The sequence below is a fragment of the Schistocerca gregaria genome, chromosome 1, assembly GCF_023897955.1.
Source record: "Schistocerca gregaria isolate iqSchGreg1 chromosome 1, iqSchGreg1.2, whole genome shotgun sequence".
Classification (NCBI taxonomy): Eukaryota; Metazoa; Arthropoda; class Insecta; order Orthoptera; family Acrididae; genus Schistocerca; species Schistocerca gregaria.
The window spans coordinates 719,524,175-719,538,213 of NC_064920.1; the positions used below are offsets into that span (position 1 = coordinate 719,524,175).

Here is a 14,039-nt window from a genome sequence, read left to right on the forward strand (position 1 = left end):
AATGCTTGCTGTTTGCTGCGGACATCACATCACTACAGGGAACAACACAGGTGCACCAAATGCAGTGTCTGTCGGCAAGTAGGTAAACAAACATATCAGAAAGGTACATAATGTTTATGTACACAACACTGTTTGTTGGATACTATTGTATCTCGATGACCACAAACAAAAATCATGACGTGTACAACTGTTGTACTATTCCTTTGCTTCCTGAACTGTATCCATGGTATTAGACCTTATCTACAGAGAGCTAGATGTCATTTATTGGGTGTATTGAAATTAATGACTGGTAGTGTATATTACAACGGTGATGTCATTTCTTATACTGACAATGTAATTGATGGTTGTACACTGGCTGTACAAGAAACAAGATTAAGACATGGTTGATGGTGTCTTGAATCTTGGTGCGACACTGTTATACACTATATCTGAAAATTCGCATATATTGGGCTTTACCATGGTCTCTGTGCAGGAGGTTGTGTGCATATATCAATTAGGGCTATGTTGCTAACGAATGCCATGATCATCTGTATGTAGATGCCAGGAGTAATTGAGTAATATACATTAAGAAAAATATAAGATGAATAAGGCTGAATATAATTGTTTTCTGTGTATGAATTCACTTGTTTATTGTGACTTTCTTTCATGTAGTTTCTAACACATTACATTTTTTCTGTTCCTCATGATCACACTACATACGACTGCTTTCTTTCATTGCTTTTTCCCCTTTCAGGAAATATTTCATCTTGGATGTGTTAGTTTCGTACACTGTGGAAACATGCTTGTTCTTGGGAATGCCCTGTTGTATTTCAATTACAGGAAAATGTTACTGCTCTAAATCTGTATTTGTACCAGTTAGTCAACCAAATGGTGTGTGTGGTGAAGGCTACATAATTTGTTAGTGTCAGTGATGGAAAAAAATAAGTGGTGCTCCGAGTGACCTATTGCCGACTCTGATGTTTACAAATTATTACTGTAAGAAAATATACCATACAGTTGACATTATTTATAGAAGTAGGCCCACATGTGAGTGGCACATTTCTAGCACACACAGTTTCATTTCAACTCTTTTTCCTTACTTTCATCACACCTGCCATTTTTCATCACCAGTCTCTACAAATTCATTTTTTTATTTATTTATTAGGGATGAGAAATACTGCATAATTGTACTATTCTTTTTGTGTCCAAAACTGTATTAGAATTCCACTCTTTGCCTTAATCTCTTTCAACATTGAACACAGAACTGAACAAGCAATATCACATCACAGCATCTCTCTTTCAACATTGAACACAGAACTGAACAAGCAATATCGCATCACAGCATAACAATGAAAGCAATGCAATCTCAAAATGTATTTAAAATCTGACCACATTAAGACTATTATGTAGCTCTTATTTAAATTTTGAGCAGTTCGTCAATTATTCTAATCAGCTTCTTTGAGCTTAAGTACACATCCTCTGTCAAATGCTGACATCTGCATATATTTTTCATGTCCCTGTCTGTGAGGCATAGTTACTTCCCAACTGAGCACATGTAATGAAATTCACAAAGACTTCATGCCCTGGTATCAATATTCCCCTGTTTACTATCCATTGGACCTGCACAGTGTAAATATGCTGCAGCGTGTGTGATTTTTCTGCCTTTTAATATAAATAAAATATAGTTTCATTTTTTTCCAAAAAAGTTAAATGGGATGCATCCCTGGAAACACAGCTTTGGCCAATATTATTCTTCCACTTTCAATTTCATCTGCACATGGTGTTGGGGAAAAACAACCATCAGTACACCTTGATAGAAGGGAATTCCTCTCATATGCAAGGAAGTAACATGTATTTTGAGTCGTCAAAAAACATGCACTATTGAAATGAAGTTTTCATTATGCTCGTAACCTATCATGTTTAGTAACTGCCACTGGAATTAATTGTGTACTCATTTCTGTGATATTTGTGTGCACACTAAGCAAACTTGTGATGAACTGCAAAGTCCACCTTTGGTAATTCTGTATTCTGTGGATTCAGTTGCATGGCAGACACAAAAAATTCATCTCAGGAGTCTCGTACTCCTTTTTATTATTCAGAAGCTTGTGCAATATCGGATTGGAATGATTTAGTCTGTTGAGTTTCACGAGCATCATTCTAGAATTTTTGCTTGTCTCCGAGATAATTCAGTGTGTGCTGTTTGCCTTCTTGATGAGAAATTAAATACCGACATTACCTTGCATTTATCGACATGTAAGAAAAAGCATGAAAATAATCTTTAATATCTTTAATATAAATAAGAGGATAATCAGTGAACAGATACTACATCCAACCACTTTCAAGTCAGTGGCTACATGCAATATAAGATGTATCAATGGTCTCTGAACAGCCAGTCATACCACGTCAGCTTGTGGAGTGAGGACTTTTGCCACACCCAGACTGCTTCACAGCACCTGCGCATGCAGTGTACAGATTGCTGGGTGCACTGCACCCACTATGGATGAGCATCTCTCGACAGTCTGCCATAAACTGCTTGGACAATCACATCTAGTTTACAACATGCACAAGAGATAGGCAGTAGTCCCCCATGCAGTCCTTTTGCCAATAAGCTATTTATAAACCTCAAAATTGTGAACAAAGATGACTGTTTTCATGTGGACACAGGAACTACAGTTTCTTTAATAAACCTCTACTCATCTAGTTTCTCTAACATTATCTCTAACCTCCAATACACTGGTAAGCATAAGGTGATGGTTCAGTTCCCCTCAGGGTTAATTCACAAGTGCCACATCTTGCAAGATCACATGGCTGACTACGCTGCTTATTGTCAATAGTCACTCAACCAGAAACTTTTTCAGTCTGGATGCCTTCTTGTTTGGATTCTTCATCAGTGACCTGTATTCGAACCTGTCCTGTTATGCACCACAGACATCCAGATTCATACCTCCTGGTGATGAGACATGATGCCCGATTCCAGAGTCCTTAGGGAAGAACTTGATCGATTCCACTAGCACCTTGACCATGTGCCAGGTAGTAGTCAAGAAACCCAGTGGCTCCCTCTGGCAGTGTGACATTTTTAAATCAACAATCAATGGTCAGGCACAAGTAGCAACCTACCCTATACCACTTCCAGAGGATCTCCTCACAAAACTTTTCGTAGGAAAATATTTGTCTAAAATCGACATTGTCAATGCATATTTGCAAATATCACTGTATGAGAAGTTTCAAAACATAGTTATCAAAGCTCCCTTAGGATTGTACGGATACAGATGCTTGCCTTTAGGGATCTCTTCTACTCCTGCAACCTTCCAGTGATACCTGGAACAGTTAACCATTCCCATACCCATATCCTCTTCCACCTAACTATCTAGACAACTTAATTGTCTTGGGTGCTATACATTGGGAATTCCTGCAAAACCTTTACACATTATTTACTACATGATGTGATGCAGTGCCACTTAGAGAAATCAAAGTTTGGAGGAGCAAATGGAGTACCTTGGGAACTTGGCTAAACAAAGAAGGGATTGAACACACTGATTGCTAGGCAAGAGCTATTGACTATCTACTCCATCATATAAAACTTACAAAAGCTGCGAGCTCTTTTGAGAAGGGTGAACTGTTGTTCCGGGTTCTTCCCAGAAGTTGCTCACATATGAAAGTTCCATGTTTAGCTACTCGTTACTAACTTTACTTTAATCATGGACTACAAACTGCTGAAAGTACCATTTGGACCACGCTGCAGCCTTCCAGAATATACTGCATAATGTCTCCAATGCTGGATCCTTTTTCTGAACTCTTACATTTATGCAATTGAGTATAAGCCAATGGCACAATATGCAAATGTGGACTTGCTATCTTTCGTTCCCATGAGACCTTGCCTTTGACAAGAGGGAAATTTTGTGTTTCCACGTAGACGCAAAAAGGAGGCAGACCTTGGAAGGATTTTCTACAATGGCTGCACTAATTACTGCTGACACTCACTGCGACCTGATCTTACAACTTAAATGCTCTATGTGCTCCATGGGTGGACCACATAAATTTCAGAGAAAAAAATTTTTCAGAGAACAAAAATTAAGAAGCCCACATGTGATCTTCCATCTACCACTGTTGGTCTGTCATCAACAATGCTCTCCTAAAAGATGCTTATATAGATACATAGTCATTCATCATTCTAGCTGCCCCGCAGCCACAGGTTTTACAACCACTTCTTCATGGGCACTGGGGAATATCAGAGATAAAAGTCCTAGGAAGACAACACATATACTGACCAGGCTTAAATAGGGGGGTGGAAACCATGGCGCATGGCTGTTTAATATGTGCTTGACTTCAGGCAGCATGACTCCCAATCTTTTGCTGCTTGTCCCATCCTTTTAACATTGGGATCTTGTTCATTTCGCGTTTCTGAACCCTTTTTTGAACTCTTATGTGGCTAATAGTTGTGAACAGTTACTCTAAATAACCATTTGTAGTAAGCATGGTGTCCAACACAATAAAAGCTACAACAAATGTGCTAGATCAGATTTGAGGCGTAGAAGGGTTTCTACAAGCTATGCTTTTCGGCAGTGGGGCTGCAATTCAGGGTAATGGGTTTTGGACAGTTCTATCCATTGCGTTGTTAGTCCACTATGTCACTCAGTTGTGAAGTTGAGCATATTATGCTGACATTTAAGTAGCAAATTTCGAAAGCATGGTGCCTATGCTGTTCTTGAGCACATATGGGATCACTTGTACCCAAGACCATAGCCCAAAGCTTCAGCATGAGTGAACACAGCCAAAGTTTCTCCATCTTCTGATCTTAAAGCCTCAGGAGCCCTGGACCCAGCACTCTGGATAATAATTGCCAGGCACAGCATTGTGGTCGTGCTCATACAGAGAAAAATACGTGAATGTCAGCAATAGTTGTTAACACCCATGGGTTGGCATATCATGTCACTCAACACACTGAAGATCTCGTACAGCCTCCACAACCAAAATCAACAACACCCACATCGCCATGTCCCACCAAAATGCCAGACATTTCCAGTCTCTCCCACCAGCTGGAGTGCTGGCACACCAATCACACCACTGGTTCACCTTCTGAAACATCATCCAGGATGCTTCCAGCCAGACAAGGGGCAGGTGTCTGGTATCCTGTCCCAGCAACTTTAAAACACACTGGAGAGCATGGAATTGGGTCTCGGCCACTAGGCAGAGCTGCTACAGCCTATAGTGCTAGCAAGGTTTGCTGCTGCATCACACATAGTTCTGGTGGCCATTTGGAGCTCACAGCTGCCTTATAAGTTCTGCTACACAGTTACACGGGGTCAGTGGTGTATTCACTTTGCTATCGCCTCGTCCTCTTAATGCACCATTGGTTTTCGGACTGTGCTGTCACTGTATCTCATGGTTTCTTTCTTTGTATTACTTGTTGGACTTTGTTTAACTGTAATGCTGTCTCCACTTCTCAGCTTTTCCACTGTTTATGTAGCTGTTTGCACTCAATGGTGTGCCGTTGATGGCCGTAGACCAGTTGGCCCAGCCTTGCTGAGTTTCGTTTGAGTAATTCTATTTGCTCAAATCTCAGTCATCCTACTGCTGACACTATATAATAAATTTTTTTATTTATATTGTGAATGTTAGCAGTTGTGTTGTACTCCATTGGGGCATAACTGATGTTACTTTAGTGTCAATTGGTCTTTTACCAACAACAATCTTCAAGTTAAAGCACACATTTGTGAAGATGCTCTGTACAATCATATCTCGGCCAAAAGTTTATTTAAATTTAACCATTACTGGTTTCAGATTTATTACAAATCCATCTTCAGATGGCTCTTAAAAATTTTCTTGCTTTCTTCTCGTATGGAAATCATTATTGGTTTTGTGTGGTGTTAAATATTTCTGTGCTATGAATTTATCATGTATTTGTGTTATACTTTTGAAATTTATGCATTTTGGCACATGCCATATGTGATTGTTGTTAAATTCCTAATAAACTGACAAACACAGACTGTCATACATTTTATGGCAGCACACATTCTCAATTTCTTACACTTTTCAGAAATCTAAGAATCTACCTGTTTGCCTGTAATTTGTATCTACTGGATATCATGTGTGAAAAAGGCAAGTTTCGTACGAGTGATTGTCCCTGATCTTGTGCTGTTTCTTTGAGAGAAGTTTATTTCCTCCAGGCTTGTCATAATGGTTGCAAGCTAAGAATGTGCCCTAGATCTGGGAACAGAACAATATTATGGATTTTGATGTATTATCCTGTGTATTTATTCTTTTACCCTTTTTAAAGACAGGAGTGACACACATTCTTTTCCAACCATTTGCAGTTCTGACCCAAAAAAGGGTCTTTCACACTGCGTGTTTTCCAAGAAAGTGGCACAATGGTAAGACACTAGACTCAAGGGGACTGATGACCTCAGATGTTAAGTCCCATAGTGCTCAGAGTCATTTGAACCATTTGAATACTAGACTCACATTTGACGGACAACAGATCAAATCCACATGCTACCATCTGGGTTTACTATTACAATGGTTTTCATAAATTGCTTCACCCAAATGCTGAGATAATGCTTTTCAAAAGGAGATGGCCATTTCCTACCCTTTCCTTAACTAATGACCTCACTGTTGATGGTATGTTAAACTCTAATCCTTATTTCCATTTACTCAGTGTATTCAGTGTGAAGTCTTACAAGAATTTCATCAGAGATTGGTCCGTTAAATGTTTTAAGAAGATGCAGGTGGTGTTAAATGTTTTAAGAAGATGCAGGTGGTTACTCCTGCAATGTGTGTATGCAAGTTATTCATAATGACTTACAGAGTTTCAGAATATCACTGTGCAGAAACTACTAAACATACAGAAATGTGACATACATCAGTGGATAGAGCATTCCTCCAAATTTCGATTCATTAATACGCCTTGGTGCAATTGCATTAGGGGTTAGACATGTTGCAACATGTAGGCAGATCATCCACTTTGCGCTGTTGGATTGAATTAATTCACACCTTAAGACAGACAACATAATTAACAGACAACATAATTTCCAGACCAAAGAACTGTAGCATTTTCCCAGCCACTTCAATGAATTGCATGTGTTTATTAATGTTTACTGCATCACAAACAGTGCCTGTATTGAGCACCTGTAAAGTGAGTTTAAAACTTTGGAGAGTGCTCTATCCACTGATATGTGTATCTTTTCTGTATGTCTTGTAGTTTTTGTGCAGTCATCTTCTAAAACTGTGAAGGTGCTTACGAATAATCCTGTATTCCAATATCACTTATTTTGAGGTGTGTGTGGTGGTCAAACATTGGGTTGGTAGTATAGGAGAGGATAAGGGGAGGCAGGTATTACATTGTAGGCAAGAAGCTATACCAGCATTAATGTTAATCAATTTAGGGAAACAATTAAAACTTGAATCAGGATGAGCAGTTAAGGGTTTTAACTGCACTCGATGTGAATGTGTGTCCATTATCCATGCCAATAACTGCCTTGCTATTTTGCTTCATAGACTATATGACCATATTAGAAGTGCTGAGTTCGTGATTGAAACCCACAACTATAAAGAAATTTTTCTTTTCTGTTAGCACCTGATAGCAGTAGGTTCCCACCAACAACATCAGACCAGAGATTTATTATGGAATGTTGAACTGCCACAATACAAGGCATCGTTAAGGCTAGGATTACCATAACCAATTTCAATGACAACACAGCCATATCAGACATCTGTGTGACACGATACCAAAACAAATCTCATCATGTCATTGTTCTGGATGAGATATAACATCTTTTTAATTGCCTAATTACAAAATATAAAGAGTCGTGTAGTAAATGCTTGCCATCATACCAGTGCCAGGAGAAGCTGCAGCAGCTTATAGTGATGTCAGCTGGCATTGGCACTACAGTCTAAATTACTGTGGTGTACAGACGGTAGCAGAGCCAGGATGGGGAAGGTGTAGGCGCATTTATTTGGTCCAAGCCTTGTTGACACAAATTTATTATTTAACAATAATTGGTTGTACATCCAAGTTAATACAATTAATAGTTTAAAAGGAATTTTTAGCAATAATTAAAAAAAAAAATCTCTAGAAGAACATGCAGCCACACTCTGAAACTTTACATAAAGGTACTGCCAGTAAAAGGTATATTATATCGTACAATAGTGCAACATGTACAAATATTAACAATTACACCAGGAAAATATTGAACTTGTGATTTGTACTGCATGTAAATCAAACCTTAAAAAATCCATTTTGGCAAGAGTGCAACAAATACCCTACAGCCAGCTTTTTTTTTTTTAATGTGCCAATGATAATCAGTTTTTTTTACCTTCTAATTTCACTTAAGCTTACATAAACCCTACACAAATGTCAATGCCATATGACATCAGTTCACCTTTCGTGACAAATACCCGAAATTTCTAAAATATTTTACATCAGTTAAGTAAGCTGTAGACAGAAATAACATTAACAACTGGTGGCATGAGTAAACACTGTCAAGTTTTAATTTCACGACAGTTGTGTTATCTAGCAAATTTTCATTTAAATACTCCCCTTCGTGTTCCAAAATCAATTCAGCCAGCCTCGAGAAGAAACACAACTTAATACACAAATATAGCAATATCAAGAAATAGATGGGTTTATCCCAAGCAATATTAGTAGAATTAGGAAATTTGCAATTTAAACGCACCAAATTTAACAATGTCTAATGTAATAATAACTTGGGCAGAACTTTCAGAAAATGATCATTGATGGTGGATACCCTGCCATACACTATGAAACAAATTAAGAATTATTCACAGTAGACACTTGGCACATGATGATATTCTCTGAAGTATTTCAAATCACAAAATGTTGGCTACAAGTACCAACCCCATAATAAAGTAATGATCATGAAATATAATAAAAGTATATGAAAATTTTGGCCTTAGCCAGGTGACGAGAATCACACCAATGCAGTTTCCTGTTACACTCTAGTGCTAGGCCCAACAAACAACCGCTGGTCATGGAGAACCACGCTAAGGAAGCGAGCATTCTGTCCTCCCCACAAGCTCGCAAACAGCTACGCTCATCGCAATCCTTAATTGGCTGGCACCAGTTGACTTCCCACCGCTTCCATCCTGTCACCATATACGGACCGAGCCGTCCTCCAAAAACTGTTGCTTCTTGCACCAGCGCCAACAGTGCTCAGTGATCATGCCCCCTATCGCTGCGGGGAAAACAAGTGAAATAATCTTGTGGGTAAACCAAAAATTCTGAGCCGTGACACGGCTCAATTACAAACAGTAACAAATTTACCATATTAACAGTGGGACAGCTGATGTTTGCTGGAAGGACTTCGCTACTTGTGCTGTGCATGAGCTCGTTGCACATTCCTCTTACTGTATCCCTTGCCCTTCTGACAGCAAACATCTTGCAACATGACCGTCATAATGTCTCATATTGTAATGGGTTACTGGCATTGTCTGTATATCTAGTTTCCTAACATGTCAAGAATTGTTTCAAGGCACATAGAATTTTGCTATTTGTGTGTGTGACTCTTGTATGAAGTGCATTTTGAGACATTGGCCTTACCTCCTTGTATTTGAATGAATGAGTAAATTAAAAATACGCATTTCTGTTCAGAAATGCACTTCCATTTCCTTATTTATAGGTGTTTGAGTTATATCTCAGAAATGTTACTTACAAATTTTGAATAATGCCTGTAATTTTTAAAATATGAGATCATTAATAGAAGCAATATTTCAGTAAAAATCATGTAATTTTTGATTGTTTTAAGGTATAAGCATCACATTAGTTAGTTTGTAGTTTGACATCATATAAAATACTCATATCCAGTTGATTCTAATTAGGAGAATGCTCTATTTTGTAAAATCGACATCTTATCCAACTATTTATTTTTATCCTTGTTTCAAAACATCATAATATGCAGCAGATTAGAAGTGTAATTATGTTAACAACCATTCACAATGCTTCAAACATGCATGATACAATATGTACAGACCTGTGTTGTTGAATGTTTTAATTTGTATGATTTTGAGATGATCAGAATATGTGATAAGTATTGCTTTCTTTTATTAGGTTCTATATTGCTGAACTGACATGTGCAGTGGAAAGTGTACATAAAATGGGGTTTATTCATCGTGATATAAAACCAGACAACATACTCATTGATAGGGATGGCCACATAAAATTAACAGACTTTGGTCTTTGCACGGGTTTCCGGTGGACTCACAACTCCAAGTATTACCAAAGGAATGGTAAGAAATGTTATAATAAAACACTGTTAGTGTCTATTTGTACGTTGTTCCTGTAGTTATATTCATTTTACATTGAGGCTGTATATGGACAACATCCAAATTCAATTCCCCACCCCCATCCCCACACTCCCCTCCTATGGTAGATTTACAAATTCTTGCTCGCTTTCGTTTCCATAGAATAGTTTTTCCGTCAGTCCCATACTTAATATAAGGAGCAGTTCAAATGAAAAAGATACAGGTGGAAAAAAGTAAGTAAACTGTTTATTATTTCAAAAGTAATTGCCATTACTGTTAATACATTTATAACACTGTGAGACAAGATGGTCAGTGCCATCATGGAAAATATTTGCATTTGGCTATGGAAACATGATTGTGCCCAGGGTTGCACCTATTTTTTTCAAAAGCAAATTGACAACTGTGAATGTCTTTCTTGAGAGACTCCAAAACTACTGAAATCGCATGGGGAAAGATATTGACTGTATGGAATGTTCAGTTGCTTTGCAGCAAAACTTTTTAAGCATAGTTAAATCAACCTTGGCAACATGTGGACCCACCTATGTGCGTGCCTGACTACAATAATTGTTCTGCACACAACTGGAAACATTTTTCTATGAAGGCACTGATCATCTTGTCTCACCATGGACTAAATGTTTTAACAGTTATAGCAATTGCTTTTGAAATAATAAACAGTTTTCTTATTTTTTTCCTCATCTGTCTCCTTTTCTCTGACTGTCTATTTTACATTCACTTTCCTGTGTTGGTCAAAGAAGCAATACTATTCAAGGAAACTAATCACAAAAAATAGTGTGTTGTGCACGAGGAAGACAGGCGTTCATGTGCTTCAGTCATGTTCCATTGTCATTTAACAGGATTGTTAAATTATTATTGTTTCTAGAGAGCTGTTTCAGTTTTGGAATTGTATTGCTGTGAAGTTTAAGGAGAGAAATAAGAAATATATGAACTATTGGGTATTAGGAGTAAATAGTTAAATAATGAGCAAGGGAAAGGCTGTCTCATGGTTTCATTTTAAAAGAAATTAGAGACAAACATCAAGCAATACCTTATTGCTTAAGGACTTGCTGAAACTGTCATCAGCTGAAAGTATATTGGAGAGATTGAGCTGTTAAAACACAGTGAATTAGAAGCCAATAACAATTTATGAGATAAAATGGTTATTGGTTTTGATAGAAAGTGCTATGGTTACATAAAGAAACCCATCTAAGAATGAACTAAACTCACACTTCAGCACAGTTACTCAAAAAGAGTGCAATAATACAAATGATGGGAAGGGCAGGGCTAAGAAATGGTGATAAGTTTAAGAGGAATACACTTGGCAAAATGTGAATGCAAAGACAGATTATGAGGATGAAGATGACCAATGGCTTAATCAGAAAATGAAGGCGTTAATAGATTGGATGAGAGTTCACTTACAAAACAGCTCTTATCGAGGCAGCACATGTGCAGGCTAGGAATGTAGGAGGGTGGAGTGGTAGGTGCAGGGGCTAATGATGACGATGATGATGGTGGAGTGGAGTGGCGTGGAGGTGTGTATTGAGAGGGGTGATAGAACAGAGGAAGGAGAAATTGTTGGGTAGTGTGTTTGGGGACAGTGGACTTGTGGAGATGGAGGCCAGGAGGATAATGAGATTGAAGGGTGTGTTTTAAGGATAATTGCCATCTGGAGGGAAAGATCCTGATGGCATGAGTTGTGATGCAACCACTGAATTCAAGCATGTCATACTCAGCAGCATGTTGTGCCACTGGGTGGTCAACTTTGGTTCTTGACCTCAGTTTGGCAGTGGCCATTCATTCTGGTGGACATCTGTCCACAGAAAATTCTTTGCATTGATTGCTTCAGAGCTGGTGTTTGGCAGGGATGCTTTCACAGGTAACCCTGCCTCTGATGGGATAGGATAAATGTGTGACAGGACACTGGAGTAGGATAAGCTGTGTAGGTGAATCAGGCAGGTCTTGCACCTGGGTCATCCACAGCAAAATGACCACTGTGGCAAGAGGTTGGAAGTGTGAGTGCAGTAGGGATGGACTAGGATGTTTTGTTGGCTGGAAGGGGGGGTGACAGAACACCTCTTTAGGAAGGGTGAGAAGGATAAAGGGTGGCAGGGATAAAATATAAAGGGAAAGGATTCAAAAAATTTTAACCACAGTTTTTGCACAAATAGTCATTTTTGTCTTTACTAATAGCCCCACTCTGCTCGTGGGGCCACATTGCACCTCCTGAGCACTTGACCTCAACATCAGTGTCAAAACCTTTTCCAGAAACCAGCAAACCACCCTTTTCTAGCCATTCTGCTCTCCTTATTGAAACTGTGAGGAAGATTGTTACTCTTGGCCAGTACAAATGGTGCACATTGCAGACCCTTACTGTCGTGCTGAAAAATCTGTTCTCCAACAGCAGGAGATGGTAAAAAATTTCCTTTTCCTGTTTTGAGGTTAAAAGCATACTGGAACCCTCCAAATACCTTCTTGTCGCCAGTATCATGTAGATTTTTCTTGAAAACTCTACACTTCAATGTATTCCTTCGAACTTGATAGGTGGCTGCAATAGTTTCGTTAACGATGCTGTCCTTCACTGGCTGTATTGCTCTTTACGTGTGACTCAGGTGCCTTCATTGATTTTCTTCTTTGTGGTTATGCGTGTGCAATTTAAAGATGTGGAAAAAATAAAATATTTTTATAATTTAATAATAATAATAATGATAATAATAGTAATAATAATAATAATAATAATAATAGTAATAATAATAATAATAATAATAGTAATAATAATATTGTCATTGGATCATTGTTTTATTTATTAAGATTCAGTATTTATAAAGTTACATAATTTGTGGTGTAAATTTGTATTAACTTCACAAACAAAAAACTTCCCTCAAATCAGAAAGTTTCAAAACCACATGAAACAAGAATGTAAACAATGTGATATCTTGGCTCCTCCAGATGACTATGTGTAACTGAGGGGGGTTTCAAGTGGCACCTTTATGCAGCTTCTGTGTGAGTGCACTACCGTATGGAGTCACAAATTCAGATCATAATTATGCCCACACTGGCCATTATACTTGCTGTTACCCTATTAAGTAAAAGAAAAGAAACATAAGTCATGGAGAGAGAGAAAGAGAGAGAGAGAGAGAGAGAGAGAGAGAGAGAGAGAGAGAGGGGGGGGGGGGGTGTTTGCACCACCACCCCCTACCCCCTGGCAGCGTGTGATATTAGGTGGTGGTAATATAGATTAATTTGAATAATACATTTTATATACTGTATACAATTTTTATTGGTTAGTGACCTGCAGGTTGTGACAAAGATATGGGGTTTATTTTTCAATTGGCATTTTTGTTACGAACTTAAAGTTGTGATATTGTGCTCGAGTCTACATAATTGAATTTTTCTGCTGTATTTTACACTACAGTAGAATACTGAAGATTAGATAGGTAGAAAGAATGATTAATAAGGAGGTGCTGAATCATATTGGAGGAAAAAAGAAATTTATGGCAAATTTCAAATTTAAAAGGGATTGGCTGACATAGAATGAGACATCAAGGAATTGTTAGTTTGGTAATGAAGGGAAGCATGAGGGGGTAGGCGGAGTGCAGTTGTTAAGGGAGACCTTGGTATGAATACAGTAAGCAAGTTAAAATGGATGTAGGTTCGGTAGTTGTTCAGAAATAAAGAGAACTGCTCATGATTGATTAGGATGGGGAGCTGTGTCAAACCAGTATTTGGACTGAAGACCACAATAACAATTATATTATGAGGACTTGCTGAAAAGTAAATTTTTTAATGTGAAATACCTTGCAGCTTTT

At 38.1% G+C, this 14,039-nt stretch overlaps 1 protein-coding gene across 3 annotated transcripts in view; it reads left to right on the forward strand.

Annotated features, from left to right (window-relative positions):
- LOC126266638 (serine/threonine-protein kinase Warts-like) overlaps window positions 1-14,039 on the forward strand; it is a 198,482-nt gene that overhangs the window by 165,762 nt on the left and 18,681 nt on the right. For all 3 annotated transcript variants that reach the window (XM_049971047.1, XM_049971031.1, XM_049971040.1), the window contains exon 6: window positions 10,043-10,221. In XM_049971047.1, coding sequence (XP_049827004.1) covers window positions 10,043-10,221 — 179 coding nt within the window. The remainder of the gene's footprint in view (window positions 1-10,042; window positions 10,222-14,039) is intronic.